The sequence below is a fragment of the Lynx canadensis genome, chromosome C1 (genome assembly GCF_007474595.2).
Source record: "Lynx canadensis isolate LIC74 chromosome C1, mLynCan4.pri.v2, whole genome shotgun sequence".
In the NCBI taxonomy this organism is placed as follows: Eukaryota; Metazoa; Chordata; class Mammalia; order Carnivora; family Felidae; genus Lynx; species Lynx canadensis.
Window position 1 is genome coordinate 4,080,839 of NC_044310.1, and position 27,914 is coordinate 4,108,752.

General features: G+C 61.2%; 1 protein-coding gene across 2 annotated transcripts; it reads right to left on the minus strand.

Moving 5' to 3' along the window:
- Positions 1-202: 202 nt before the first annotated feature.
- Positions 203-27,092, minus strand: PLEKHG5 (pleckstrin homology and RhoGEF domain containing G5). Of its 2 annotated transcripts, XM_032594186.1 has the most exons (21): positions 27,012-27,092; positions 11,493-11,622; positions 10,202-10,304; positions 9,766-9,823; positions 9,309-9,400; positions 8,750-8,886; positions 8,324-8,469; positions 7,640-7,834; positions 7,362-7,562; positions 6,978-7,073; positions 6,319-6,369; positions 6,042-6,191; positions 5,616-5,726; positions 5,318-5,467; positions 5,088-5,225; positions 4,798-4,917; positions 3,017-3,149; positions 2,802-2,917; positions 2,532-2,719; positions 977-1,753; positions 203-691 (listed from the first exon to the last, which is right to left on the minus strand). In XM_032594186.1, exons 1-21 carry the CDS (start codon positions 27,033-27,035, stop codon positions 682-684), a joined length of 3,126 nt encoding a protein of 1,041 aa, XP_032450077.1. In that variant the 5' UTR covers positions 27,036-27,092; the 3' UTR covers positions 203-681. The 2 variants fall into 2 exon arrangements, with proteins under 2 accessions (XP_032450077.1, XP_032450078.1); XM_032594187.1 differs by lacking the exon at positions 203-691 and having other exon boundaries at positions 973-1,753.
- Between the last annotated feature and the right edge of the window lie 822 nt (positions 27,093-27,914).

Consider the following 27,914-nt stretch of genomic DNA (forward strand, 5'->3'; position numbering starts at 1 on the left):
AGGCAGGGGATGGGGGGTGATCTTGGGGGTGCTGGTCTGGTCACCTCTGCCCTGTTAATTCACTAATGCTTCTCCACAGTCTCCTCCGGGGGTGCCCTACCACAGACAGAGGGCGACAGGAGTGAGAGGCCCCTGCCCCCCCGGCTCAAGTGCACCTGAGTCAGGAAAGGGGCTGGTTCCAAAAGCAAAGAACTTCTTCTGGTAGTATATACAAGTCTTTATAAAAGAATCAAAAGCTCAATAAATATGCAACTTTACACAGAGCCCAACCCGAGCCTGGGGTGGCCAGTGGGCCTGGGGGAGAGGGAGGCAAGGACAGGAGAGCAAACATCCCGTTTGGGGCCGGATGAGGGTGGAGGTGGGAAAGGCCGCCCTGGAGCCCACCCCAGGATTGGAGCTGGTGACTTCAGGGAGCAGCGAACAAGGGACCCTGCGGGGGTCGGGTGGACAGGTTAGTGGGGGTGGCCTTGGGGGGAGTCCTGAGGAAGTACTGCGGCCTGGGCCTGGAGCTCTGCTGAGCCCTCCTCCACTTCCATCCAGTCTGGCAAAGTGCAAATCGGGGGTCCTGCCCGGCGCTCTGGCTACTGTGCGGGCAGCAGCCGGAGCAGGGACCCAGATGCCCCAGGAGGCATGCTGTTTGCTGTCTCTCGGTCAGCGGCACCCTCGGGGGCCTCCCTCTGCTCAGACCTCCCTGCAAGAGAAGGGAAGGGACAGACAGTCCTTCCTTGGCTGATGCCACTTCCAGAGGGGGCCCTGGTCACCCTCCCTGCCCCACCAGACTCCTTAGGCCCCTTCCCCACCACCCACTGTAGACCCTGCCATTCAAGCTCTGAAGCAGGTCTCAGGCTCCCTTCTCCCATCCCCACTTCCTAATGCCATCTGCTCCCAGCCATGACAGCGCCCCTACCCATCCCGGGGCTCAGCGCCCCCAAGGCCAACACACTGGGCCACAAGCCCTCTACCCCAGGCCACTCACGAGGCAGTGAGCGTGGAGTTAAGCAGCAGGGTGGTCCTGATTCGGTACAGTTGGGCCAGCGTCAGCTTCCGGTGCTGGGCAGAGATCCCTGGGTGGGGCTCGGGCTGCACCCTGGGTGAGGCCCCCAAGGACAGCTCTCTGCTCCTCCCGGTGGGTCTTTCGGGCGCCCCAGCTGGGCAGCTGGTTCTGCCCTCCAGCTCTGACAGCTTGGGGCCACTGCCAGGGCTAGGTGCCCCCCGGTGAACCCAGCTGGGCCCGGCTTCCTGAGGGGAGCCCTGAGTCCTCGTGCCAGAGACCGTGGCGGCCAAGCAGAGTTCTGACAGACTGCGGCTGGGGGCCGGGGGCGCTCCACGGGCAGTGGCCCCTGATAGCAGCTGGAGGAGGCTAGCCTCAGATTTGGACTTGAGCAGCTGGGGCGGGCGGGGCAGCAGCTGGACAGGGGTGCGGCGGCGGAGACGGGGTGAGGGTGGGGGTGAAGGGGCCTGTGGTAACTCTGGGGGCCGGGGCGCTGGCTCCACCACAGGGGCTGGGGCCACAAAGTCTTGCAGGGAGGTGGGGGAGAGGGTGCCGTAGGCAGAGTCCATGGAGCAGGAGCGGCCGTCCACGGGCCCCAGGGGCAGCAGCTCGCCGGTGGGCGTGACAGATGAGGCAGTGGTGCTGAGAGAGGTCTCGTCCGACTGGGAGCTGAAGGGGCCACCCTCGAACTCGGGGGAGGACAGCGGCTCCCCAGGCTCCACCACAACCATGGCCAGGGTCTCCGTGGAGCCATCTGAGGCACTGTGGGGCCGGGAGAGGACAGTCAGCCCAGCCTCAGGAAGCCCGGATGGCCTGGTATAGCCAGTGCTTGGCAACGCAGAGGTCCACAGCCTCCGCCCTCCCGACTTGAGGCTCAGAGATGGCAAAAGCATGTGGCCCGTGAGCCAGAGCTCCCAACCCTGGGCCCACAACACAGATACCATAATGATGTCTGTCACCATCACACTCCTCCCTCCAGCTGGACACAGTGCAACAATCCTCAGCTCAGGGGCGCCCGGGTGGGTCAGTTGGTTGAGCGTCTGACTCTTGATCTCGGCTGAGGTCATGATCTCATGGCTCGTGAGTTTGAGCCCCACGTCAGGCTCTGCACTGGCAGTGCGGAGCCTGCTTGGGATTCTCTGTCTTCATCTCTCTCTGCCTCTCCCCCACTTGCTCGCTCACGCTCTCTCTCTCTCTCTCTCTCTCAAGAATAAACAAACATTAAAAAAAAAAAAAAAAAAAAATCTTCCGCTCAGCTCCACCCCGCTGGCACTGGGGGATCAGAGTCAGCGCTCAAGTTCAAAACCTTTTGCCATCCCCGCCGGGACTCTGGTGGGAGACAGAGCCCTCTCCCTCATGTTGTGGTCACAGCACGAAGCCATTCGGAGGAAGGTGCGGAGTCTGGGCCCTACCCGGTGTCAGCGGCCCTGGGGTCAGGAGGGCCCCGCTCGGGGTCGAGAGGGCCCCGCTCGGGGTCAGGAGGGCTGGGCCGCAGCACCTGCCCTGCTCTAGCCCGCTGAGCGGCCCCGGGCGAGCATACCAGTGCTGGGAGTTGAGACTGTTGCTGCTCCTGCGCAGGATGGTGGGGGAGCTGGCGGCAGAAGCGCTACTCTCCCCCGCTTCCTCCTCGTCCTCGTCCTCGTCCTCTTCGTCCTCCTCCTCTTCCAGGCTCTGCAGGTGCGGCTGGCTGCCTGGCTGCTCCTGGGTGCGCAGCTGCTGCAGTTGGTTCTGCAGGCGGGGGAGGGGGTGGTGAGCGGCTCCCCCCGACGGGCCACCCTGGCCACCCACCCGCCCACCACTCGGCTCTCACCTGGGCGTTGTAAATGGCGTCCACCCAGCCACGGCACAGAGCCTGGCCGCTGGCCTGGAACGTGTAGGCCCCCACAGCGCTGTGGAACTCGTTCAGGTAGATGAGGAGAAAGGAGCCTGGTGAGGAGGGGCTCCCATCAGTGCCAGCTAGCACCACAGCCCCTGCCCATCACGGCCCCCTCCCCACCCCACCGGGAGCAGGGCCGGCCTCCTCACCGGGGTCTCGAAGCTCCCGGCACACAATCTTGTCCACCAGCAGCGGCGGCCGGATGACCTTGGTCCTCTCGGCCTTCTTCACCGCCTTGGTCACCAAGAATAGGTCCGTGAAGAGGAAGCAGTACACGTCCATCTGGAGTGGGGGTGGGGGGAGCAAGGGGAGCAGGCCAGGCCCGGGATCAGGGCCAGGGTCTTGGGACCTCAGCCTATCTGCCGCGACGCCCTCTCCTGGGCTGGACCCCTTCCTGCCTGCACTTTGGTGATGTTGCTGGGGGCACCCGGGTTTGGTCAAACGCCTTCCCTGCTCCCTGCCCCCCATGAATCTGGGAATACAATTAAGACGAAGAGCAAGGTGGAGCTAACATACTTGTCATTTCTTTCAACTAAAGGTTTACATTATAATTTAAAAATAATTCCAGAAATTGGTAAACCACAAGAAATTGTAATATTCTCAAATGATAGAGAATAACCGAACGAGGCTCAAAGACTGCTTCCATTTGGGTGGTTCAAAGCATGTCTGAAGATTTTGAGGCTTAAGTGACTGTCAGCCAACAATTAAGGGGTCCAGGGCAGCAGTGCTGAAAGTGTTCACTTTTAGATAGTCCACAATATAAAAATTATTCTTTTTAAGGGGCGCCTGGGTGGCTCAGTCGGTTGAGCGTCCGACTTCAGCTCAGGTCATGATCTCGTGGTCTGTGGGTTCGAGCCCCGCATCGGGCTCTGGGCCAACAGGTCGGAGCCTGGAACCTGCTTCGGATTCTGTGTCTCCCTTTCTCTCTGCCCCTCCCCCGCTCACGCTCCATTTCTCTCTGCCTCTCAAAAATAAAGAAATGTAATAAAAACAAATTATTTTTTTTAATTAATTATTATTTTAGAGAAAAAGTGTGTGCCTGCGTGAGAGAAAACAGGGAGGGGCAGAGGAAGAGAAAGGATCCCAAGCAAGCTCCAGGGTCAGCACAGAGTCTCGTGCAGGGCTCAATCTCACAACTCAGGGATCAAGATCTGAGCTGAAATCAAGAGTCAGACGCTCAACCGACTCAGCCACTCAGGTGTACCAAATAATTCCTTTAAAAAAATTATGTTTATGATAATATTAAGATATTATTTGTATTTTTCACTTTGATCCCCTCAGAAGTGAAAAAGCAGAGCTTTCCAGAGGCTACAGGACATGTGATGATATCATTGTGATGGCTAATGGACTTCTGCTTGTGTATTTTTATACTTTCTAGAATCTCCTATGGTAGTAGTTTAGATTGTAAGTATTTTCAGAGATTATTTCAGTTTGTCCTCAAAAACAATACTATGTGTCTGTTATTTTTGTTTATAGGTGTTATTACAATAAACTGTACCTTAGTTATAAAAAAAAAAAAGGTTTACATTAAAGAGAAAGAGGGAAGTGATTTTAAAACCACAATTTGCAGGCTCTGGGTTAAGCACCTGGGATTAATAGCTCAGGAGCGAGGCTCCGGGTTGTTCCTGGTCTGCTCTTGGAATGGGCCCCCTCCCTCCCACCAGGAACCCACATGGCACCAGCAAGTGGGCAAGACCAGCACCCCACGGGCTGTGTGGTTGCTGCCTATCTGTAAAGAGTAAACGGCAGGCAGATCATCAGCCCTCGTGTGACCACAAAGTCATCCCTTCTTGAATTGCCACCCAACTGCCAGGGCAGCTGAGAACCACTAAATAGGGCCCAGAAGGTCCCCAGGAAAGGGTGGTCCAAACGCACAGGGGAAGAGGGGGTGCAGAAGGGGCCCCGGGCGTGAGGTGGTCCCTAGACTCACCTTGCTGTCCTTCCCCTCCTTCATCCTCAGGCTCCCCTCCAGCAGCAGCTGTCGTGTCTCCTCGGGGGAGGCGCCAGGGATGGGTGCTGTCAGGTCCAGATGCAGAAATTCCTTCAGGAGCTGGTGATTGGGGGCGGGGCGGGGGGGGCACGTGTAGGGAGGTCACGGTCTGACTCCCCTTCTCCGCTGGAAGTCCGCGTGAAAGATTCCCGGCCTAGGCGCCTGTCTGCCAGGGTGGCCCCTCCTCCATTCCCGCGGGGCCAGGGTCCCCCGCACAGGCAGCCTCCCACCTTGTCCACCTCGTCGTTGCTGCCCTCCACCACCTCGTAGGCGTCGATGCGGCTCACCACGGCCGCCAGCCGCTGCCGCTCTTGCCGCTGCCGCATGCACGCGTTCACGTGGTGGATGAAGCGCTCCACCGAGTCGATCTGCAGGGCGGGCAGGCGATGGCAGGTTCAGGGCCAGGGTCTGGGGGCGGCCGCGAGCTGCGGAGGGACCCCCCGCGCGCCTCCCCGGTTACCATGGTGACGACGGCCTCCTTGGCGCGCGGCTCGTCGGTCTTCCTCAACACAGACTTGAGCAGCAGCGGGTACTTGGTGAGCCGCTGGTGGGGCTTGGCCAGCATGTCGCTCAGCTTCAGCCGCTGGCACTGCTGATGCTTCTCGGCCCACTGCGGCGCAAGCGGGGACTCGGCTCAGGGCGCGCCCTGCCCCCGGGTCCCAGGCCACGCCCGCCGCCCGCCACCCCCCCCCCCCCCCCCCCCCGTGCACCTGCTGCCCCGGTGGGCCCAACTGTCCTGCGCCCCGGCCCTTCCTCACCGTGACGTATGCCCGGAAGAGGTCGTTGTCGCGCAGCAGGCCACGCATGTACTCCATGCAGCCCTCCTCCTCCATGCAGTATCGGATGTAGGGCTTGAAGAGGGAGCCGAACTGGCCCGGGACGGAACAGGCACGGTTACTGCGCGCTCTCCGCGGCCAGGTCCTGCGCCGGGAGCCTCACGAGCCCTCCCTCACCGCACTTTCGCGACCACCCCAGGCTGAACTTCCGCCAGACAGAAAGGGCAGATGGCCAGGTGGGGTTCAAATCCGGGCGACCGACTCGGAATTCCTTGCCTCCGACCACTAGGGGTCACGTGGCGCCAGGGTCGGGGGGGAGGCCGGGGTGGTGGGCAGATGGGATCTGCGCCCTAGCCCTGCCGCGGTGTACCCCCCCAGCCCCCCCCCCGTGTCCGGCCCGGCCCGTACCATCTTGAAGCCTCTGAGGAAGTCCCCGGGCTGCAGCAGCGCCCGCGTGCGCCGCGCCTTCTCCAGCACCGGCACCATCACGCTGCCCCACAGTCCGCGGTGCAGCCGCACGATCTCGGGGATGTTGCTGAACAGGCGCTCGGCCTCCACCTGAAGAGGCGGGAGGTGCGCTCGGCCCCGCCCCCGGCCGGGCCCCGCCCCTCCGGCTCCATCCTTGTGTCCCGCCCCCGCCCCGCCCCCAGCGGCAGGCCCCGCCCCCCGGGGGGCCACACCTCACCTCACACAGGAGCCCCGATTCTTGCAGGTTCAGGAGGCAGCAGAGGAACAGCTGTGGGGGCAGGGGGCGCTGCAGCTGGGGGGGCGTCCCAGTCCCGACGCCCCCCCGCCCCCAGGCTGTTAGGCTCCCCTCTACCCCTTACCCCTCCCAGGAAGCCCTGAAGCAGCTTGGGACAGAGACGGTTCACCCCTTCAGAAAAGGCCCGACCTCCACGGCCCACCGGGGGTTCATCCTGCCTCGTCCCCACCTGGAGGGAAAGCTCTGGGAGACTGGCCTTGCAGTGACACCTGGAACTCTCTCCTCCAGCTCTGTCCTGGCTCGGCCCCAAGTTTCAGCTAAGGAGTTCTTCCTGAACCCCAAGCCAAAGATAGGTGCTCTCCCCAGGGTGAAGTACACACACACACACACACACACACACACACACTCACACTCCACTTCCACAGGCCGGGTGTGGGCTGCTGGGCACCTGGCACACAGCAGGTGTTCAGAGACAGTGGCTGAATGAACGAGTGCAAGAGTGAGCCTAGTGCTCAGCTAACTTGGCAAACTTGCCCAAAGCTTTCTTTCCCCTGTTCTTCTGCAAAGCCCCAAACTCTGTTCAGGGGCCCCCAGAGGGAGGCCCTGGGGGGCAGGGAGGCAGGGTGCGGACCCACACTCACGTTGGTGATCACCCTCAGTTTCTTAATGTAGGAGGCTTCTGTGTGCAGGAGCTCCCACACCGCCTCCTGCTGGTGGCACTGCCTCCGGGACAGCTTCTGCGGGAAGTGCAGGAGGTTGGCCAGGAGTCCCAGAGTGTGCCCGGATGACCCGGGAGGGGGTGAGCCACCTTGCAGGCAACCTCCTTTTCCCCGTGGAAACATGAGGTCCCCCAAGTTCTGCACCCTCCTCCACCACTAAAACAGCCAAGCGGCACACCGCATGTTCCTCGCCTCAGTTTCCCCACAGCCTGGTGGGGAACACCTTGTAGAGCACCTCGTCACTGGGTCCTTGGAAGTGTCCCCTTTCCCTGAAGGGAAGGGAGGAAGGGCCGCGGCTGTACCCACCTCGGGCCCATCAATGAGCTCCCGCCAGCTGTCTTCCAGCCGCAGACAGGCGTCCTCCTCCTCCTCCTCCTCCTCCTCCTCCTCGTCCCCCTCCTCCTCCCACGAGTCGTGGTCGAAGCGCAGCCTGCGGGGCAGCCGCGGCAGCCCGAAGAGGCTGTAGGCGTGCAGCTTGCCCTCCAGCTGCTCCATCCTGTCTACCTCCTGGAAGGAGACCCACAGCTGGGGTCAGGGGACGGGCCCGCCAGCCACCCTGCCCCAGGGCCCACGGGACCACATACCCGGCCCAAAGCGCTGGTGCTGGGGCCCGAGCTGAAGAAGCCACTGAAGCGACTGGCCGCCCGGTTCTTCCAGCTGTCGCTGCCACCACTGCTACCACTGGGCAGAGAGCAGCTGGAAGGCGTGGGGGCCTCCTGCCCAGGGATGCTCGTCTCCCCCAGGAACTCCGACATGTTCTTTCGGCGGCGGCCAGGGGCCTGGCCGGGAGAGGGCGATCAAGGCCAGGGCCCCCCTGACCCTCACACCCCCCTACCCCACGGTGGGTTTCCTGGACCTCAGGGAAGCTGAGACGTGGGAGGGTCTCTGCACCCCCGCCCCGGGATGCCACCTCTTCTAAGACCCGTAGATGCTCTGGGGGCTGAAGATCCAGGCACAGGTGTAGCTGGACCACCGCCCAGCCCCCAGCCCCAAGCACCACACAGTCACAGGCACACTTAGATGCACAGCTTATAAGCACAGCTCCAAATGGATACACACACACACACACACACACACACACACACACACACACACACTCCTCAGGCACTAGCAGACTCTCAGAGACAAGACCCGTTATCTTGGGGCTCCCTGTCCTCAGAGCCACCCCTATTTTCCAGAAGGGGAAATTAAATCCCAAGAGGTGAGGGGCCCAGCTGACCTCCCCTCTAAGGTCCCTCCCCGCCCCCAGCCCTGACACAGCCCCTCACCAGGATATCCAGGCTCTCCCGGCGGCTCTGGGGTTCCACGCGCTCCAAGGAGGGGGGCCCGGCCCTGGCTGGCCGCAGGATTGGCAGACTCAGGGATTTGGAGTCCTTCACTCCCTGTTCCACCTTCCCCTCGTCCCCCGGTTTGGCTGCGGCAGCAGTAGGGGGCAAGGAGCAGTCCTCAGCATCCAGGCCCGGTGGAGAAGGGAACCCAAGACCTCTCTCTCCTGGATCCCAACCAAGGCCTAGCTGCCCTCCCGTGAGGCCCCGCCCTGCCAGCTCCCATTGCCAGGGCCCAGCAGAGACACCTGTATGGTAACGAGCCAGCTCAGGGCCTGGCCAATGGGAACCTGAGCCTGGGAAGAAGCAGCCATCTCCGGGAGGCCCAGTCAGGCCCCAGCCACCCCACCTGCCAGGTTAACTGCTCACCTTTGACCCGCAGGTAGTGTCCCCCGAACCTGTAGGCCTCAAAGGTGAGGGACAGGGGCGTGTTGGATTGGTCCAGGTAGATATCCACCTTGCCCAGCGTGATGCCCTTCCTTTCAAATACCGGCAGCAGCACCTCCCTGCCCCAGGGTGGGAGGGGTGGCTGTTAGGGGACAGGCACACGAACCCCCACCCTATGCCCAGCCCCAGCTCCACCCCACCTTACCAGTGGGAAAGGGAGCCACCCGCAGGATCACACACAGGTACGAGGACATACAGGTGTGCGTGCACACACAGTTGCCTACAGAGGTTCGCACGCTCCCACATGGGTCGACACACAAGCCAGTGCTCCCACGCCCTCCCGCTTCCGTGTCTGCCACCAGGGTGGACACTGTCACATGCTGGTCCACATCCAGGAACCGGGCCATGCGCACACGTGTTGGAATCCATGGGTGGGTCCGCTCGCTCACCGGCCACCACACAGACACACACAGTTATGCCTGCAAGGAGCCACCCGCACCCCCGGCCCCACTCCCCCTGCCTCGGCCCCACCAAGCCCTACCCCAGCGACTTCTTCTTCATGGCTGGTACGATCTCTGTCTCAATGTCTACATTCAGGTCAAACTTCAGGGTGAAGCACTCCTTGCTGGGGTCCTGAAAGGGTGTGGGTCTCAGCTTCTGCACCCCTTGTCTCGGCGCCTCCCCGCCTACCAGGGTGCAGGATGGGAACCCCAGCATGGGAGTGAACCCGGGGATCTCCCCAGCCTGCCTCGGTCCCAAGGAGGTGCCCGGTGTCCCTCTTGCCCAGGGGAGGTGTTCCTGTGGCATCTCCCATCCAGCTAAGGTGGATAGTAGTGGGCGGCAGGGCAGGGTGGGCAGGGAGGGACCCACTCACTCCAGGCCCCGTTCCTGGTCCTGGAGCTCAGAGCAGACAGGCCCAGTCTTGGGGATGGAAAGGAAAGAGCCCAGGAAGGGCAAGGGCTGACAGGAGCCCCCCTGACAGCCCGGGGGCTCCTTACATCTGTGTGTCTCCTCCTTGCCTTCTTGGAGAGTTTCAGGCCTGTGCTCTTCCGGTCCCTGCAGGACAGAGGGCAGAGGTTGGAGGCACGGGTAGGCCCTCACCAGGGCGGGATGTGAACAGGCCCCGGCTGCCCACTCTTTGCTCACCCCAGGCGATCAGATAACTAACTCAGGTGCAGCTCAGGCAGGCCAGGGCCCACAAGGGGCTGAGTGCCCTCTGGTGGCCAACCCAGGAGCTGTCCAGTGGTACCTGGACAGGAGTCTGCCTGCGCCAGGCTGGAGGCTGGCCCAGGCTGGGCAGCTTCCTCCAGGAATCAGGGCATCCACAGGGACATGGAGGGGTCTCCAGTCGGGTGTTCTGAAGCCTCTTGTCCCTGGATCTCTGATCTGAGATCCAGCCTTGGGATCCCTCAGGTGTCCGCTTTGCCCACCTACCCTTTGCCATCCAGAGAGCTTTCCTCTTCCTCCTCCAAGTCCGCTGCAGGGCTGGTGCGTGGGGGGCATGACCGGGTAGACACGTTTCTGGCCAGAACAGAGCCTTTGGGGTAAAGTGGGAGGAAAGGTCATGCCTATTCCCTCCCTGGCTGCCTTCTTAGCCTGCTACCAGTCCTGGGAACCCCCCACCCCCAACAAACTAGGGCCCTTCAGGTCTGTGCAGAGAGGGGCTCAGTCACTGCGGATCACCCATCCATCCCTAGACTCAAAATGACACAAGCACCCTGGGATGACACCCCAGGTGATGCCCTGCCCCCAAACCTGTGGCCTCAGTTTACCCTTCTATAAAATGGGGATAAGGAAGCTCTGCCTCTGGGATTGTTGCAGGAAAGAACCAAAGTCTATGGCTCCTTCTCTCAGGCCTCCTCTCCACACAACCCCCCCACCACTGTGAGCACACCCGGAGTCCCGGGGGGCCTTGGCAGAGGGGGAGAGTCCTTCTGTCCATCTGACCAGCTAGAAATGGAGACACAGGGTTGGCATTTCTGGCCAGGCTCAGATGCCTGTAAGTCACCCCAGCACAGCCAGTTGGTGCTGGGCCTGGGCCAGGTCCCCACTCAGCAGGAGGGTTTCTGGTTCCTTTCCACAAGCTCCTTCTGACCTGCCCACACCCACCCCCACGGCCCCTGCTCGCCAGCAGCCTGGCTGGAGGATTTGCCCAGCAGTCCCCTACCCCGAGGAAAAGAAAGGGGCCTTTTCCATGCTGGCCCGGGGCGAAAGGCAGGAGCAGGTATGGGATGTGCAGACCCAACAACAAGGACCCAGAACCCGGAAGAGACAGGCCTGCTCTCAACATGGGGCACAGTCCCCCAACCTTTTCTCTTGTTTAAAAACTTGTAGCACAGAAGGAGCCACAACGTACTTGGGTTTCATGATTTACAGTTAACTCTTGTTCTTCTTCCTCTTATGTTTATTTATTTTAGAGAGGGAGAGAGAGAGTGCGAGCAGGAGAGGTGTGGAGAGAGAGGGACGCACAGAATCCGAAGCAGGCGCCAGGCTCTGAGCCATCAGCACAGAGCCCGATGCGGGGCTCGAACTCACAGACCGTGAGGTCATGACCTGAGTCAAGTCGGCCGCTTAACCAACTGAGCCACCCAGGCGCCCCAACTCTTGTCCTTCTGATGGCCCGTCACAGCTCCAACAGCCACCAAGACACCGTGCCCCTAAACAGGGCGTTCAGAGCTGCTCTGGGAACCCTATGCGCCCAGCTGGAGTCCCTACCCACGCTCACCTCGGGGAGGCAGGTCAAAGCGGACGTGCCCATCATAATGCATGGCGCTGTGGAACTTGCTGTCACAGGCCTCGCAGAGGCTGAGGGGCCCCCGGCGGTGCAGCTGCTGGCAGTCAGCGTGGTGGCATACCTTGTGGGGAAGGAGGGAAAGGTGGGTCGGGCCGGGCCCCCACAGAGGGTCAGGCAGGCGGGCCTGTGGCCCGACCGCTGCAGTGCACAAGTGGGGTTGTGGTCCGTCCGAGGGCTGCTCATCTTCCAACCGTCCGTTCCCCACAGGGTGCCCTGTGCTGACGAAGTCACTCTGCAGACCTTTCCCAAACTCCACCGCGGTTCCATTCTGAGGGGTGCAGAGAAAAGCAGACCCCTGCCCTCGAGGAACAGATCGTGGAGGGGAGACTTCCTGTAAGGAACCACGAGGCTGTTGCTACCAGGGTCTCTTCCTGGGGTGCAGGCAGGAAGGGCACCCCAAAATGCTCAACGCTGCCATCTGCTTCTGCCAGCTCAGTGTTGGAACCGGCAAGCCCTTCCTGTCCTCTCCTCCAGACCCTCTGCTCTAAGTTCTGTGACCTGTCTGGCCCCTGCACGGCCAACCTCACATGGGATGAAGGGGGTTCTGGGGGAGTTAGGGACAGGTGCTGGCAGTCTGGGTGATCAGGCAGTACCCTTCCCCCCCGCACACACCAGTATTTACTGTATTTACCGTATCACCCTGTACACGTTCTCCCCCATCCCCGTGGATAACTTTCCCATTTTCTCCTCTGCCCTCCGGCTCCCACAGCCTACCTCTGACCCCTCCACTTCCTACTTTCCTTGTCCCCTGCCCCCACCCCAGCCCAACACGTCCACCCGCTTGCCCCACACTGGGGGCGTCACCGTGCTCGTGCTCCGGTCCCAGCCACCTCCCAGCGAGCCCTCCCCTCCCCTATAGTGTCAGGCTCCCCGTCTATTGGCTCAAGACAGGTTCTTTCCCATCTGCGGCTCCCTTTTCCCCGCTCCCTTTCTGCGAAGCCCGGTGAAACAGGTCTCCATCCTGACCACTTCCTACTTTTCCCTCCCAGTACTCGTTACCTTATTTTCCCTGGCTTTCCATTTTTAAATGTTTCAAACCTACAGAAAACTGTAAGAACGGTACAATGACATCCACACACCCTTCTACCTTCCCCCGTCGCGAACATTTTGTCACACTGGCCTTCTCTGTCACCTACCTCTCCCCTGGCGCAGAAGGGCGTGGGCGTTCTCCTACAAACCCCCAAAACAATGGGCACCCTCGGGAAACTGAACGCTGGTATATGATCCGTCTAAGGTCCTCTGTCTGAACAATGGCCTTTATAGCTTTTTTCCCCATACGGGAGCCAATTCAAGATTCGCGCATGCGTTCGTTTGTATCTGTTTATCCCTTTAAGAAAGAGTTCTCTGTCCTTTTTGTTTTTTCTTTCATCACACTGACGTTTTTGAAGCATTCAAGCCAGCAGTCTGGGAGAAAGCCCCTCCACGGGGATCTTTCTGGAGGTCCTTGGATGGTTTCAGGCTGAGCATTTGGGGCAACGACACGAGAGAGTGGACTGTGCCCTCCTCAGTGCGCCCGTCAGTGCGGCTGGATCCCTTGGGGGCCTCGCGGTACCGCGTAAAGACCCTTTTTCCCTTTGTAATGAATAAGTAGCCCGTGGGGAGATAACTTCGAGACATCTGTTCCCGGCAGTCTCACACTCCAGGGTTTTCACATCCACTGGTGACGTCTGCCTGAATCAAACATGACTACGACGGTTGCAACTGAAGATTTTCTAATTCTTCCCTTCTCTCTCAGACCCTCTCCTATCTCGGGCCCCCACCATGTTTTCTTTTTTTTAATAACTGTTGTTTTTTTTTGGTTTTTTTTTTTAGTTTATTTATTTGGGGTGGGGGGGGGGAGAGAGAGAGAGAGATTGAGAGAGAATCCCAAGCAGGCGCAGAGCCTGACGCGGGGCTCAAACCCACACACCGTGAGATCATGACCTGAGCTGAAGTTGGACACTTAACCAACACCCAGGAGCACTCCCTCCCCCCCACCATGTTTCTAAGTCCACGCGTAGGACCCAGCACTGCCACAGGTGGTCTCTTGCACACCGTCTCCTCCGTGGGCCCCAGGACCCCATGTTCTGCGGCTTCCCCCGCAGCTTTCGGCTCCCTTGCCTGCCTCCTGCTCACGTTTATCCGCATCCCATACCCCTGGGGACTCAGCCAGTCTCGTGACCCGAAAAGCCACCTACGTGCCGGGGGCTCCCGGAGGTAAATCTTCAGTCAGGTCCTCACCTAGGACACCAGACCAACCTTCTCCATGCCCCCCTTGGGTTCCGAGAAGCGCCTCCCACTACCCACGTCCTCTCGTGTGCGGCCGGACTGCCCCCTGCAGCTCCCTGCACCTCAGTCAATGGCAGTGCCTTCCAGCTGCGTGGGAGTATGGACTGAATTGCGTCCCTCAGACAGGTCAAGGCCTAACCCCGGGTCCCTCAGGATGTGACCTTATTTAGAAATAGGGTTATTGCAGATGCCTTTAGTTAAGATGAGGTCATGCTGGAGTCTGTCACCAAGTGGCGTATGGGGTAATCCTGTGACTGGGGTCCTCACACAAGAAGAGGAGAGACAGAAACAGGGACACGTGGGAACGAGGCAACCGGCTTAGACTACACTGTGTGGCTCTCCGTATGTGGAGAATAAACTTCCCACGCAATCGGGGTTCACTGTCACCGCAGCTCCAGGGAATGAATACATTAGGCCCAAATCCCTGGGGTCACCTCTGACCGTTCTGTTACACCCCCATCCAGTCGATGGGACGATGGGACGACGCTTGCGGCTCTCCCTTCAATAGCTGTGGCTTCAACCCGGCCAGGCTCATTAGCCCACTGCTGCCCCCTGGTGGCCGTCCCGGTCACCTCCCAGTGGGATTCCAACAGTGACCTCATAACCGGTCTCCCTGCTTCCACCTGCCCTGAGCATCATCTCCGTGAGCAGCCAGAGTGGCCCCTGTTCAACCAGGAGTCACATTCACCTCCTCAGAACCCTCGACGGCTTCCCATCTCACTCCAGGAAAGGGCACAGTCCCGTATGGTGACTGCAGGGGCCCTCCTGCCCTGCCCTCCTGTCCTGGCTCACCCTGCTCCACCCACCGCCCCCTGGCGACCCCGACTCGCTGCCTCCGAGCCCTGACCATCTGCCAGTCCCTCGGCTGGAATGCTCTTGCACTCTCTCTCTCTCTCTCTCTCTCTCAAAAATAAATAAATAAACTTAAAAAACAACAACAACGCTTTAAAGTCAATGCCGCTCCACACTCTCTGTCCCCTCGGTGTCCTTTCCGCGGTGGACCAGCATGTTTCACTTTGGTGCCTCTCCAGCTCGCCAGCCCTGCAAGGACAGTGATTTTAGTCTGTCCGACTCACTGCCCTAGGTCAGGTCCTAGCCACTCAGTGAATACTTGTTCGGTCTACTAATCAGGGTGATGCAGGGTCACGGAAGAGTTTTGTCTGGGGAGAGCCCCATCAGAGATTTTCAAGGTGACAGACAGGGTGAGGACAGACAGCAGAGAAAGTAATCAAAGGGAGGAAGAACAAGTCTGATCGCTGTAACTCGGGGTCACCGTGTGCCTGGGGCCGCACAGAGGGCCCCTCACCCGAGGAGGCAGGAGCTACGACTGCCCCTATTTTACAGAGGAGGAAAGTGGGACTCAGGGAGGTTTCGAGTAACTTGTTGGGCGTCACACAGCCAGCGGAGCCGGGACTTGAACCCAGCGTGTGTAGCTCCAGCGCCTAGATGTCCAGCATATTCATGCCGTCTATCTCTTGGGTGGCTAAGAAGGGAGAGAGGAGCGGGGGGAAGCCGGCCCGGGGGCAGCAGTCGGGCAGCCGGTGGGGGAGTGCTATAGAGAGAAGAGGGAAGCAGTCATAGTTTGATGCTGCCTGTTTGGGCTCCTGTGTCCTCCTAGGCCTCGGTCAGAGAGGAGAGAAAACAAAACAACACAAAACAAGAACACCCAAAAACGTGGGCAGAGAAACGACAGCCAGCAGGGGGCAGACTGGGGACTCCTCTGGCTGGCTCCAGGGGGTCTAACGTTTCGAGGGCTGGGTCCTGGGTGAGCGGCGGGGCGTGGACACGATGGCCCAGACTCCCGAAGGCAGCCTGAGCGCCACATGCGCCCAACTCCCACACCCTTCTCAGCGGTCTTCAGGTGTGTCCGTGGGGTTTTGGGCAGGGGTGAGGGGCGCCCCTCAGCCAGCGCAGCTGTTTCTACCTTCACTTCACCTACTCCCGAACAGTGTGAAAACCGCTATCCTCCGCCATGGCTCTGCCTGCCCGGCTGACAGACATCAGCCCTGGCTTTGCAGATTCTGGACCCCCCCCCCCCCCCCCCCCCCCCCCCCCCCCCCCCCCACCAGCTGCAAGCATCTCCTCTTGACAATGACTCCGGGCAAGGCACCCACCCCACTTCAGCCCCTTCTTCCCGAGGAGCCCCGCGGTCTGCCAGCCAGGCGGCCATCCCCCGCCTCTGCATCCAGCCTGGCAGCCGGCCTGGCACAGATGGCCCCTCCCACCCCTTCCAGGCCTCTTGTGATTTCCCCGCTGGCTTCATTTTGCTGGCGCCCAGGCACAGAGCGGTGGGACTGCGGACCTGCGGGTTACCCAGGCCCTAGTCTCATAGGGGGTGGGAGGTGACATGGCAGGGGCCATGCTAGGTTCGAAGGGTCCTGCGGAGGGCCTCTGGGACCCCTCCAGCCCGAGTCCCTGGCTCTCTGCCACAATCCTGTTTTTAAACCAATCTAACGTACGGGCGGCAGATTGTACACAGAGTCACTCCCGATAGCAGATTCAGCATTCCACAAACATTTATTGAGCACCTACTAGGCGCCCGCCCTGTGGAGGCACTGGTCTCCCTGAGGCGCTCAGGAGGATTCACTTCCCAGCTCTGTGCTGGGCTCTGGGTGAACACCACCACCGCTCCTCCTCCCGTTACTACCCGTAACTACTACCACTGCTAATGGTGACGGGAGCCAGCGCCCCTCCACCGTGGTGACCTCTTCTGCTTCCGTCCCCCCAGCAGCCCCCAGGCTCAGGGACAGCAGGGGCATGTGAGGGTCAGGCCCAGGATCTGAACCAGGTGGGTGTTCCTTTACTTAATTCAACGAGTCTGGTTGATGACGGCTTCCAGGAGCCCCCAGAGAGAACCACAAGCCCAACTGGGAGGCTCAGACTGGGGTGGGCAGAGGCCCCTTGCTCTGACTCTGCTCCCCCACCCCTTCTCGAACCTCCATCCCCAAACTGCTGGATGTCCGCAGCTCCCTCTGGGAGCGAGGGTCTCCCCTGCGCTAAAACAGGGCAGCCCCTTCCCAAAGCCAGACTCTTGGACCTTCTCTCAGACCGAGGTGCCTATTCTCCACCTCCTTGTTGCCCACCACGGCCACCCTCTGAGAGCGCGGCACCACCCCTGCCAGTGGGGGAGGGGCAGCAGGGTCCAAGGAAAAAAGTTCCCGGGACTCAACCCACCGAGAGGAGAGCCCACCGGATGGAACAGCCGGATCACCCAGCACCTCCAAAGACAGCGAATGGACCCCAGCTTTACGAATAACAGAGGGGGCCCGTTGGGGAGCACGGTGGGGATGGGCACCAGAAGTCAGACTTCCCCACTCACACACCAGCCAGAGGCTGGAGCGGGGATGGGGGGAGGGTGGGCAGGGCCCGGACGGAGGAAGGACAGGGAGCTGGGGCCCCAGCGCAGGGCCTGGCACCCACAGGTGAGTCGGGAGGCAGCCCCAGACACAAAAGGCTAAGGGCTGGCGGGCCACCTCGCCGCCCGGGGCCCTTCGGTCGCAGGGTGGGGAAACATCCCCAGGGGCGGGCCGTCGCGCGCACCCCCGCCCCGCCGCCCACACCCCGTACCTGGCCTTCGCCGTCGCGGGCGCGACCCTCCGCCGGACAGGGCAGCCCGGGGCCCGGCCTGGAGGCCGCGCGGCGCCCGGAGACGCCGGGGCCCGTCCCCATGGCGGCCGGAGGAAGCGGCGGTCTGCGCCGCCCGCCGGACAAAGCGCGGGGCTCCGCTTCCTGCCATTGTGCGGCCGCGCCCGCCCCCGGCCGGGCGCGCCGGGACCCCGGGGCCCCCGCCCGCCTCGGCCATCCCGGGGCGGCTCCGCTGCGACCCCAGCCCCGCCCCCCGGCGCAAAGGTTCGGGGCTCGGGCGTCCCCGTCGGACCTGCTCTGGGCCTCGGGGAGCTCCCAGGACGAGGGCGCCCGGGCCGGGCCCGCCCCGGCTGCGGAGCTCCGACCCCCCGCCCAGCCCCGCGGGCGCCCCGCTCCGCCCGGCCCTCCACCCCACCCCCAACGCCGACGTCTGGGGCCCAAAGGCCCCTCCTTTCAGTCCCGGAGACCCCGCCTCAGAACCTCAGCTCCGGGACCCTTTCTCCCTCTCCCAAGGGAGCCCTCCGAAAGCTGGTGGCAGAAGGGGGTGGGGGGCAGAACGGGGACACCTGTCTCTGCTCTGACCTCCAACTGGCCGGGCCACACATCCAGCGCTCAGAGCCCCTCCGGAGCGTCACCCTGGCGCCGGCGCACAGTGCTGGAGAGCCCAGCCTCAGAGCCTGGGCCTGGGGGGACCCTGCTCCCACTGCCCAGGCCAGCGATGGAGGCAGAGGAGCGGAGGGCTCCAGGCGACCACTGGTGGAGGCGGCAGGCGATAGGCAGGCACGTGGGTGCAAAGGGCAGTGATGGTAGATCTTCCGGAGCCCCCGGGAGTTGGGTGAGACGGAGCATCGGGAAAACCTGGGAGCCCAACTCGGCTTTCCCCCCAGATCTCTGCTGCTCTAGGCTGGGTCTGGGTCCCTTCCACCTGCCCCACGGCCAGGGAGGCGCTCTTCAGAGCACTAGATTAGAGGGACCAGGATTGGGGGGGGGGGTGGTGATGGTGGGGTCCCCGCTGTAGATTACACTCACTCCCAAGAGGTGGGGGGCGGGCACTACCATGGAGTGGCTCAAAAGTCCACAGGCAGGACTGAAACCCAGTCCTGACTCTGTTGTTCTGGAATGGCCTCCTTGGGACCCCATCTCAGTACCTCTGGTGCTGCAGGGGGGACATGATGTCATCACCCTACCCATCCCCTACACAGCTCCTCCTCCATGGGGGGGGGGGGGGAGACAGGGCAGGGTCTCTGAAGATGGCTCTGAGGAGGCAGCAGTTTACTCCAATCAGGAGGTTTCAAGGACCACCTCCACTCCCAAAGCCCAAGCCATCCACTGTCCACACCACAGGCAGATAGATCTTTTGAAAACTAAAACCCAAATACCTCGCTCCTCCCTTAAAACCTTCCAGGAATTTGGAATAAAATCCCAACATGGCTAGCCCCGACCTCACCTCCCGGCAGGTCCCTCGTGGTGGTCTCCATGCTAGCCTGCCTCGTCCATCCCCACGACTCACCAAGCTCAGCACCCGCACCTCTGTGTTCTCTGTCTGGAACCCTGTGCCCCTGATCTTGCCACGGCTGGCACTGGATCCCGGCTTCAATGCCACCTCCTCAACAAGGCTTTAACCGCCTCTCAAAATAAGTAGTCCCTTACATGCCTCACTTCCAATCCTCTTGAACTAAACTCTTTCCTCCTAAGCATTTAAAACTACCTGAAACTGTTTGACTTCCTTGTTCACTTCTTGATGACCACCCCTCCCCACTTGAATATCCTCTCCAGAGGCCGGGGTCCTTAGCTGTCTGGCCCACACGGTGCCCTCCACCCAGCAGGTGCTCAGTGTAGACTAGGAGAACAATGGATGAAAGCAGAGGAAGGGTCTTCATGCCAGAGAAGGCCACGAGGGCAGGGAAGATCTCTGCCAGGGTGTCCCTTCCTGCTGCCAGTGGTCGACAAAACCCTCCCCACTGCCTGACCGTAGGATTGCTTCTTTTTGCTAGCAAACGTGACCTCGGGCCTGCTGGCCTGGGCGGTGGTTTCTACCACAAATTCTCTGTTCTTGCTGCCCTACAGGCTGACAGCTGAGCGCTCCCAAATGCCAGGCCTGTGCCAGTATCCTGTTCACTACTCTCAAAGGAAGAGGCACGGTTACCATCTCCACTTAACAGATGGGGACACCGAGGCTTGGAAAAGTTAAGTGGCTTGCCCCGGGTGCAAAGTGGGGAAACAGAAGAATGCCTGTGCTTTGGACCACTATCCAGGGGCCTCAGGCAGGGTGGGGGGCATGGAGACCAGCTAAGTGGTGGTTTAACAGCAGGGCCTTGAGTCCTACCGGCTTGGGAACAGGGCAGGTCCCAAAGCCAGTTCAGGGGGATCCTACTGGCCTGGGGTTAGCAGGTCACATCAAGCAGAAACCTCGGGGGCTGGGCCAGGTAGGTCACCAGAGGTCACCTGAGTGACCAGGCCCTGGCCATTCCCCAGTCATGCTGCTGCTTGCTTCCTCCAGCCACGGCAGAGGGCCTGCTCCTCAGAAGGCCAGGGCCCTAGTGCCCCAGGGCCGAGCGGGAAGGAGGGTCAAGGAAGCTGCAGAGTCAGGGGAGGAAAGGAGCCCCTGGCCCTCGCACCAGGAGAGGGAGAAGGCCTCAGCAGTCTCCTGGGTCCCCACTTCCTCTAGAGGAGGGAGCTGAAATAGCCCATGCCCAGGACAAAGAAGTCCTCGGCCCTGGCTCCCTGGGGAGGGGGCCCCTCTCCAGCCCAGCCCCAGCTCCAGGCTCATGAGTCAGGACTGGCTTGTTGAAACTGATACCCAGAAACCAGATGCTGGGGCTGATGAATAATGGAGTCTCCAAGGCAGAAGCCCCCCTTCCGCTCCCCCGCCGCAGCACCATCTCCCAAACCCAGAAAAGCAGGGGACTGTGGGCAGTCCACCCCCACAGCAGGTGGGGGACCCGGCCTGGTCTTTGGTGAGACAGAGGAGCTCCCTGTCTAGGAGGAGAGACCATAGATCTGGGGCCAGCTCCATGTTCTGCCCACAACAACCAGCCTGGAACACCTTGGCTAGAGGGACACCACTGCCCAGGGGCTCCCCATTCGGGCTGAGCTCCCCTGGGAGCCTACTGGCCCCAAGGCCCCATCTAGCTCCTTGGAAATCCAAGGGTGGAGGCTGCATGTTTGAGCAGGTCGGCCAGGGTGGGGCCAACTCTGCCAGGCTGCTCTCCAAACAGCCCACCCAGCCCCTCCCTTCCCCTAGGCCTGGGCCTCACCCCTTGTCCTTGGATTCTGGGGCCCACCTGGAGGCAGAGCCTGCCCTGAGGCCCTGCCCTGTGCTGGATGGATGCAGGGAACCTCTCTGCAGGCCCGGCTAACCACGTGGGCCCCAGAAGTCCGCAAGGCCCCTACCACCCCAGGGAGCAGTCCAGCTGGGACCCAGTTTTAGGGACGGAGGCAGAGGCTGTGGTCAGTGAACCTCACCTCCTGCCCAGTCCCTGCACGAATGTGCCAGGTCCTGGAGCCCCAGATGCCAGCATCGAAGCCAGTGCCTTCTCCTGATACCTCTCTCTCCAGCACTGTATAAAAGTCTCCCTGGGAGGGAATGAGGAAGAAGGCACATGCCTGCGCTACAGAAGACCTGCTTCTGGGTCCCACCTACCCCTGCCCTTGCCCATCTGTGCAAAGAGGGCACTGGCCAGTTCTCTAGAATATTCTACCTAGGGATGGCTCCTGGGCCTTAATATGTGCCTGGACCCTGGCCAAGGGGCAGAAGAACAGTAAAATCCTCCTACGCCCCACAAACCTGGGGAAGGTTACTGGGGAATCTGTAGGGCCCAGGACCCCCTCGGTCTCCATTTCTTCGTCTTTCATCAAGGCAAGCCAAGGCCTCTCCAGGTTCATGGGTCTTCTCCCTCTCCCCTCCCCCAATCGTGTCCCGGCCGGCCCAGACTGCCTGAGGCTCAGACTCGCGCGCCCCCTGCCGGCCTCGAAACGACTTTCCGCCTCGGACCAACTCTCGGACGCCCAGATTGGGCAGGGTCGCCCGAGCCTCCCAGCCACCCCGCGCCAAGCCCCACTCCAGGATCCTCTCGCCCAGTCAACAATCCTCACACCGGAGAGGGGTCCCCATTGGCTCCACACTGCCCTAGCGCCGAGCCAACCCCACCCTAGAATCACTGGGGTGGGGGCGGGAGCTTGAGCCCATTCCACCCTCAAGTAAATGGAGGTAGAGCCAGTGGAGCCCATCGATACCCACCGCCCCCCCCCCCCGCAGCCCCGGGACTGCGTCGGTCCCTTTACTCCCAGTTCTGTCCATTAATTCGGGGGGAGTCCTGGACGCCGGAACCACAGCCGTCCCGATCCCAGCCCCATCTCGTCCCCAGCTTCCCCTTGAGACTCACCTTAGGGACATGGGTCTCCTCCCCTGTGGCTGGGGCTCGGGCCAAGGCTGCCAAAGCCCCGAGGGGCGCGCAGAGCCAGGGGGACCGGAGCCGCGGGGCGGGCTCAGTCGGCTCTGAGCCGGCGTGGGGCGCGGGACGTAGGGGAATTACGGTAGGCCGGCGCGGGCGCTACCACCTGGGCGGGCCGGGACGTACCATCGGCGCGCCCGGCTGGCGAGGGGGAGCGCGGGGAGCCCGGGAAGGAAGCGCGGCCGGCGCTGGGGGGTAATCTAGGGGCCGGGAGGGAGGGGTCGTCACTGTCCCCGAGGGGGCTGGCTCTTCACAAATGTGCGGGAAGTTCCAAGTCCCTAGGCTTTAACCTGGGCTTGAAGACGGGAGGTCGCCGGTCCCCGGCGAGGGCCCGCGGCGGGAAGCAGTCCCGGCCTGAGAGATGGAGGCCCCGGGGGGTCCAGGCGCAGAGACCCGCAGGCCGAGCCCGGCCGGGCATCGCCCCAAGCCAGGCTCGCTTCCGCTGGATTCTGAACTGTGCCGTCCACGGCGCCTGAGAAACGGGCCCGCCTATCTCTGTGCCCCCTCCTTTTCCCTAGCCCGTGCCTGGCATGGCTGAAAAGGGGGGCATTCGGCCCTTTGGTGCTTCCCAGCTTCCCTCTCCCGGCTGCCTAAGTTCAGAATAACTCCGCGCTGGGCACGGGGGTTGCGGGGAGTGCACGAGGATACCGGCGAGGATACAGGAGTACTGCGAGAGGAACTGGCCCCAGCACACCAACCCCCTTCCCTAATTATCACTACGGGGTGGGCGTGGGGCCGATCTTGGGCTCAGGCCCACCAGCGTTTTTCCAAACCTAGAACCCCCTCCCACAAGCCCGTCACCAGGCCAAGGCCTCTAGGCTGCCGGTTCTCTTTCCTAGCAGGCTCTGCCCTCTTTGGCAGCACTGACCTCACTGGGGCTGGGTCCACTCCGGGACGGCTCATCTTGGCCACATCACACATGGTGGGTCCTCTGTCCCTGCCTCCTGGGCCTGGCGCCCCATGCCGTCACCCGCTGCCCCCAGAATGACTTAGCCAAAGCCCAGGACTTCCGTTTGCCCTGCTACTCTGGTTCTGCCGCTTCCTCCAGCTGCAGACTGGACTGCCACCTGCCTACAGCTGACCAGCATCTAAAAGTCACCCCCAGAAATCCCCAGAATCTGGCCATTCTCAAGGGCACCCTGGCCTCCCACCTCTCACTCCCAGAGCACCACCCTGGAGAATAGGTGACTCCCTCTCCCATTATTCACTACATCCTGCCCATTCTTTCCCCACAAGGATCTCAAATCCGCCCCTTCCTCTGCCCTGTGTCCGCCGGTCTTCAGCTGGCCACCACTCCCCTAGACACACCTCCCCCTGACTCATCCCTGCCACCTCACAACCTGTTGTTAAACCGGCAGGGAACTCTAAGGTCATCAAATCCAACGTCCACTCTGCTTGAATACTTCTAGGAATGGGGTGCTCACAACCCGTACACTGGGAAGCAGCTTCAGCTGTTGGAAACTTCCCATCCTGCCTGGGCCCTTGGAGCCAAGCAGAAAAAGTCACCTCCCTTTCCTCCTGATAGCTCCTTAGAAATGGGAGGCTCTGAGGACAGACAGATCTGGTTTAAGTCCTGGCCTTGCCTTGGTGAGTCACTTACCCCCCTGCTTCATGGGATCCTATCGCTCATGTGGAGATGGGGTGGTCCCTATGGCATAGGGAGGGTGAGAGGACAAGAGGAGGTCCCTTTGGGGAGGCACAGAAAGCAGGGCCTGGCACACAGTAGGTGCTGAATACATGAGTGGTGGCTGCTAGAAGCATCACCTTTGAGAATGATGCCCTGAGGGTCCCATCTCCAGGATAAATACCCTTGAGTCTTCAGTTCCCTCTGAAGTGATGGTCCAATGTCCCCTGGGCCAGCGAAAGCCCTCCACCGTGTCCCCTTGTGACCTGGAGTGCCCTGCAGACTTTGACCAGATCACCCAGCTCAAGGGGGCCCGGCGAGGAGTTGGGGAGTCCGGACACCACCTGTCCTGTGGTTACTCTGCAGGAGGGCTGGATACCCACTATATCATCACCAGGCCCCCCTTGAGAGAGGGAACAAACACTCCCTTCATCTCCACCCCTCCCAAGACTCCAAGCTCCACCTGCCCTGGGGACAGGACAGATGTGCCATAAACATTTGCCATGCTGGGTGGGGTTGGCTGGGGTCTGGGCTGGAATCTGGGGAGGTGCCTAGGGGTTTCTCTCCCCTTCCATGGTGGACGAACAGCTAGCATTCTCTTGAACCTACATCATGCCACGCTCCACGCCAAGCACTTCACATCTGAGCCCTGTTTAATCCTACCTACAACTCAAGAAGCCTCAGTCTGCAGATGAAGAAACGGAGATCAGAGAGGTATAGTGACTTGCCCAGGGTCACACAGCTGGAAAGGAGTAGGCTTTGACCTTGGAGCCACTCTACACATCCTCATCCAGAGCAGGGGCAGGGGTACAACTTCTCTCCTGTGATCTCCGAGGCCCCGACTTCGGGGGGCTCCTGCCCCTCTGCTCACTCAGCTTCCCTCCATCTCCACACCTCCTCTTTCCTCAGGACGCCAGCAGCCTCCTCCAGGAGCCTGTGCCCCGGAACCTCCAGGGCAGGAGGTAGGCGCGGGGCAGCTGCTTTATCTCAGAAGCCCCAGCACCCACGACAGGCTGAAATTTAAAAAGCCTGGAGACAGGCTTGTCAAACCCAAGTGCTGACTTCTCCCCTCCTAGGATGTCCGCTCCAGGAGGTCCTGGGCCTAGAAGTGGGCCCTGCACAGCAGACGCTACAAGCTCATTTGGTGAACGAATGAATGACATCATCTCCTTTAAAAAGCTAGTCCTGGGGCACCTGGGTGGCTCAGTTGGTTGGGCGTCCGACTTCAGCTCAGGTCATGATCTCACAGCTCGTGAGTTCGAGCCCCACGTCGGGCTCTGTGCCAATAACTCAGAGCCTGGAGCCTGCTTCGGATTCTGTGTCTCCCTCTCTCTCTGCCCCTCCCCTGCTCATGCTCTGTCTCTCTGTCTCAGAAATAAATAAAAACATCAAAAAAATTTAAAAATAAAATAAAATTAAATAAATAAATAAATAAATAAATAAATAAATAAAAAGCTAGTCCTATCCTGCTGGCCTTCTGAGCGTGGCTGGGGAGGAACAAGAATGAGGCCCTTGATCCCCCTCCGGAAACAGCTCTGCCGGCCATGCTGTGCAAGGTGGGCAAAAGCTCTTTCCTCTCTGAGCCTCATTTCCCTCACGTCATGCGAGAATAACACTTTCCTCCTGAGCTCTCGAGGGTTCAGTGACACAAGCATCAGGGCCCGACACCCCACCTAGGGCACAAGTGCGTTTGGTCGGTGGTGGTGATTGTCACCATCAAGGACATTCTTTGTTCCCCTTCCTCAGCAAAGCAGGATGTCATTTGCCTCTTCTCTCGCTCTCTGCTTTAGCCTGCTCGACCCCTTGGCAAGACTGGCCCCCCTGCCTCTCTGATCACTCAGGCATCCTTGGCCCCAAAGTGAGTCTGTGCCATTTGTCCTAAAGTGGGTCCTACGAGTGCCAGGGCCTCGTGTCTCCCACGGCAGTCTGGGTGACCCTCTGGCCCATGGCAGTCATGCCGAGTTCCAGGCAGGCCGGGGATGGGCTGGAGCTAGGACCGGGAGGCTGCAGAGGGCCCCCACTTGCTGAGACCAGCTCTCAACTCACAGGCCTCACCTCTACGTGGTCCGAGCCCTCCTACCTTTGCCCCTGCCTGCAGCAGCTCGGGGACTTGCCCCAGGAGCAACTACCCAAGGAGGGGCCCCAGGGCTCTGCAGGCCCCTGGCAGGATGTACGTTGGGGGTAGCTGAGGCCAGTTTGTTGCCAGGAGCCCCCATCTGGGAAAGAGGCAACCAGCCAACACCAGAGCCCCAATGCCAGGCACCATCCGTGCCAGCAGATTGTGTCTGACATCACAGCCACCCCCCTGCCCGGTGACCACGGCAACTGAAAGCCTCCCCCTCCTGTCTCCGCCCCCAGAACAGTCCTCCTTGTTCCTTCTAACCTGGTCTTCCTGTGCAGAATGTATGAGCATGTGTCTGGGCGGAGGGGGGTGGGAGAGGGAGCTGGGGGGGGGGGGGGGGGAGGGGGGCATTTTTAATTTCCTGCAGCTGGCAGAGCTGAGCTACACGGTGGTTAGGAACACAGGTTCTGACATTACACAGAGCTGGGCTCTGGGTTCGAATCCCAGCTCTACTATATCCTGGCCATGTGTCCTTGGGTGAGCCATTAGCTCCCTGAGCCTCAGTTTCCTCATCTATAAATAATGACAGGACAGATCTCAGAAGGCCAGAAGGAGGAGACAGCGAGTCCCCAGCTCCCCAGCTTGACACAGTAAGAGCTGGCAGTCATTACCATGGTCACTCAAATGCGTGCTGGAAGGGGCCACGCTTGGGTTTGAGCCCTGGCTTGGTCTCTCATGAGCTGTGGGGCCTGAGCCAAGTCACAGGACCTCTCTGAACCTTGGTATCTTCATCTGGAAAAGGGGGCACGCAGGCCGGCCCAACAGAGCTGCCACAAACAGCACATAAGGCACAGAGAGCATGTGGCACAAAGCCCGGCGCATAATGGACAGAGGTGCCCGGCGACGATATTTATCATTCTCCCTCTTGTTCTGCCCTGCTGCTGGCTCCCAAGGCCTGGCGCTTCAGGACCAATTTGTCCCTTCTTCCCTCTGTCATTCCCATGGCACCCTCACTCTCACCAAGTCCCAAAGTGTCCCTGACCCATGCCCAGGCCTGAAGAGTGATCCAGTGCTCCAGGAAGGGGGCCAGCTGGGCACTGGAGCACAGCCTGAGCTGGGGGGGGGGGAGGGGGGGGGCGGGGCGTCCTTTCTCTTCCTGGGTCTCAGCTTCCTCATCTGTGACATGGGGCCACAGCTCCTGTCACCTCAGGGTGGCCACAAGGACTGCAGTGCAGGAAAGGGCTTCGGTGTACCCCTGCCCCCTGTTCTTACAGAAGTCCCCTCCATTTTGCTGTTTCTGAGCCAAGGGCGGCCCCTTGGTCTCTTAAACAAGCCGCCCCGCGGCCCTGCCCACCCTTGAACCCAGAGGACACTGTGGGTATCCATGCCTGAATAGAGAGAGGGTTGGAGCCCTGTCCTCTCTGCCCCCGGCAACCCAGGCCCTCCAGCCTCCCTACCTTGGCTGCCCGCCCCTTGTCCATGCAGTTGGGGTTCTGACAGCGCAGTCCCTTTTCCTCCGCCAGGCTCTGGTCATCTGCAGAGGAGAGAAGCAGAGGGTTATCAGTCGGGTGGGGTCCAGGGAGGCTGCGCCCCGGGCCAGGGCACCCAGGAGGGCCCTGGGGCCCCAGTGGCCTCCAGACTAGAGGATGGGTGGAGCTGTCTCCTCAATCCTCCCTTCAAAGGAGGTCAGTGTCCCTTTCTCTTTTAAATGCCAACTTATCTGCACGGGAATCTGTTTGCAGAGCCCTTTTCTTGTTGCAGTTCCCCAGGGAAATTATCCAGATTCCACGGGGAGAAAACGTCTTTGGAAATGAGCTGCTCCCTCCCTCTGTCCCACTAGTGGGGGGCGGGGTAGCTCAGTGACCTTGCGGGGCTCCAGATTTCCTGGGGGATCCCCAGAGGGCTGCCGGGTCCGCGGTCCCTTCTGACCCCCTGACCTCCACATCACTGCCTCTGTGGATGGACTCCTCTTCAAAGGCCCGGGGTGTCCCCTTTACCCCGCGGTCCATCTTTGACCCCAGAATTTGGCCCCCTCCAAGCTGCCTCTCTTCCTAGGGGCTGGGGTGCAGCAGCGGAGGGGGCAGGGAAGGGGCAGACAGGCTGCCCGCGCCAGCCAGCGTGCAGGGCCAGGGGAAGGGGTGCTGCTAAAGCGGGCCCCAACAAGGGGACAGAGTTCGGAACCCCACCGCCCTGATTCCGAGGCCGGCGTCCACCTCCCACCGGGAGCAGGCCTTACCCAGAGCAGGGGAAGGAGCGCGCCCTGCCCCCCCCCCTCCGCCCGGCCCGCCTGCGCGCGGCGCCCCCCGCCCGCGCCCCTCCTCGAGCCGGCGCGGAGGCAGCCGACCGGCAGGCCTGCTCGG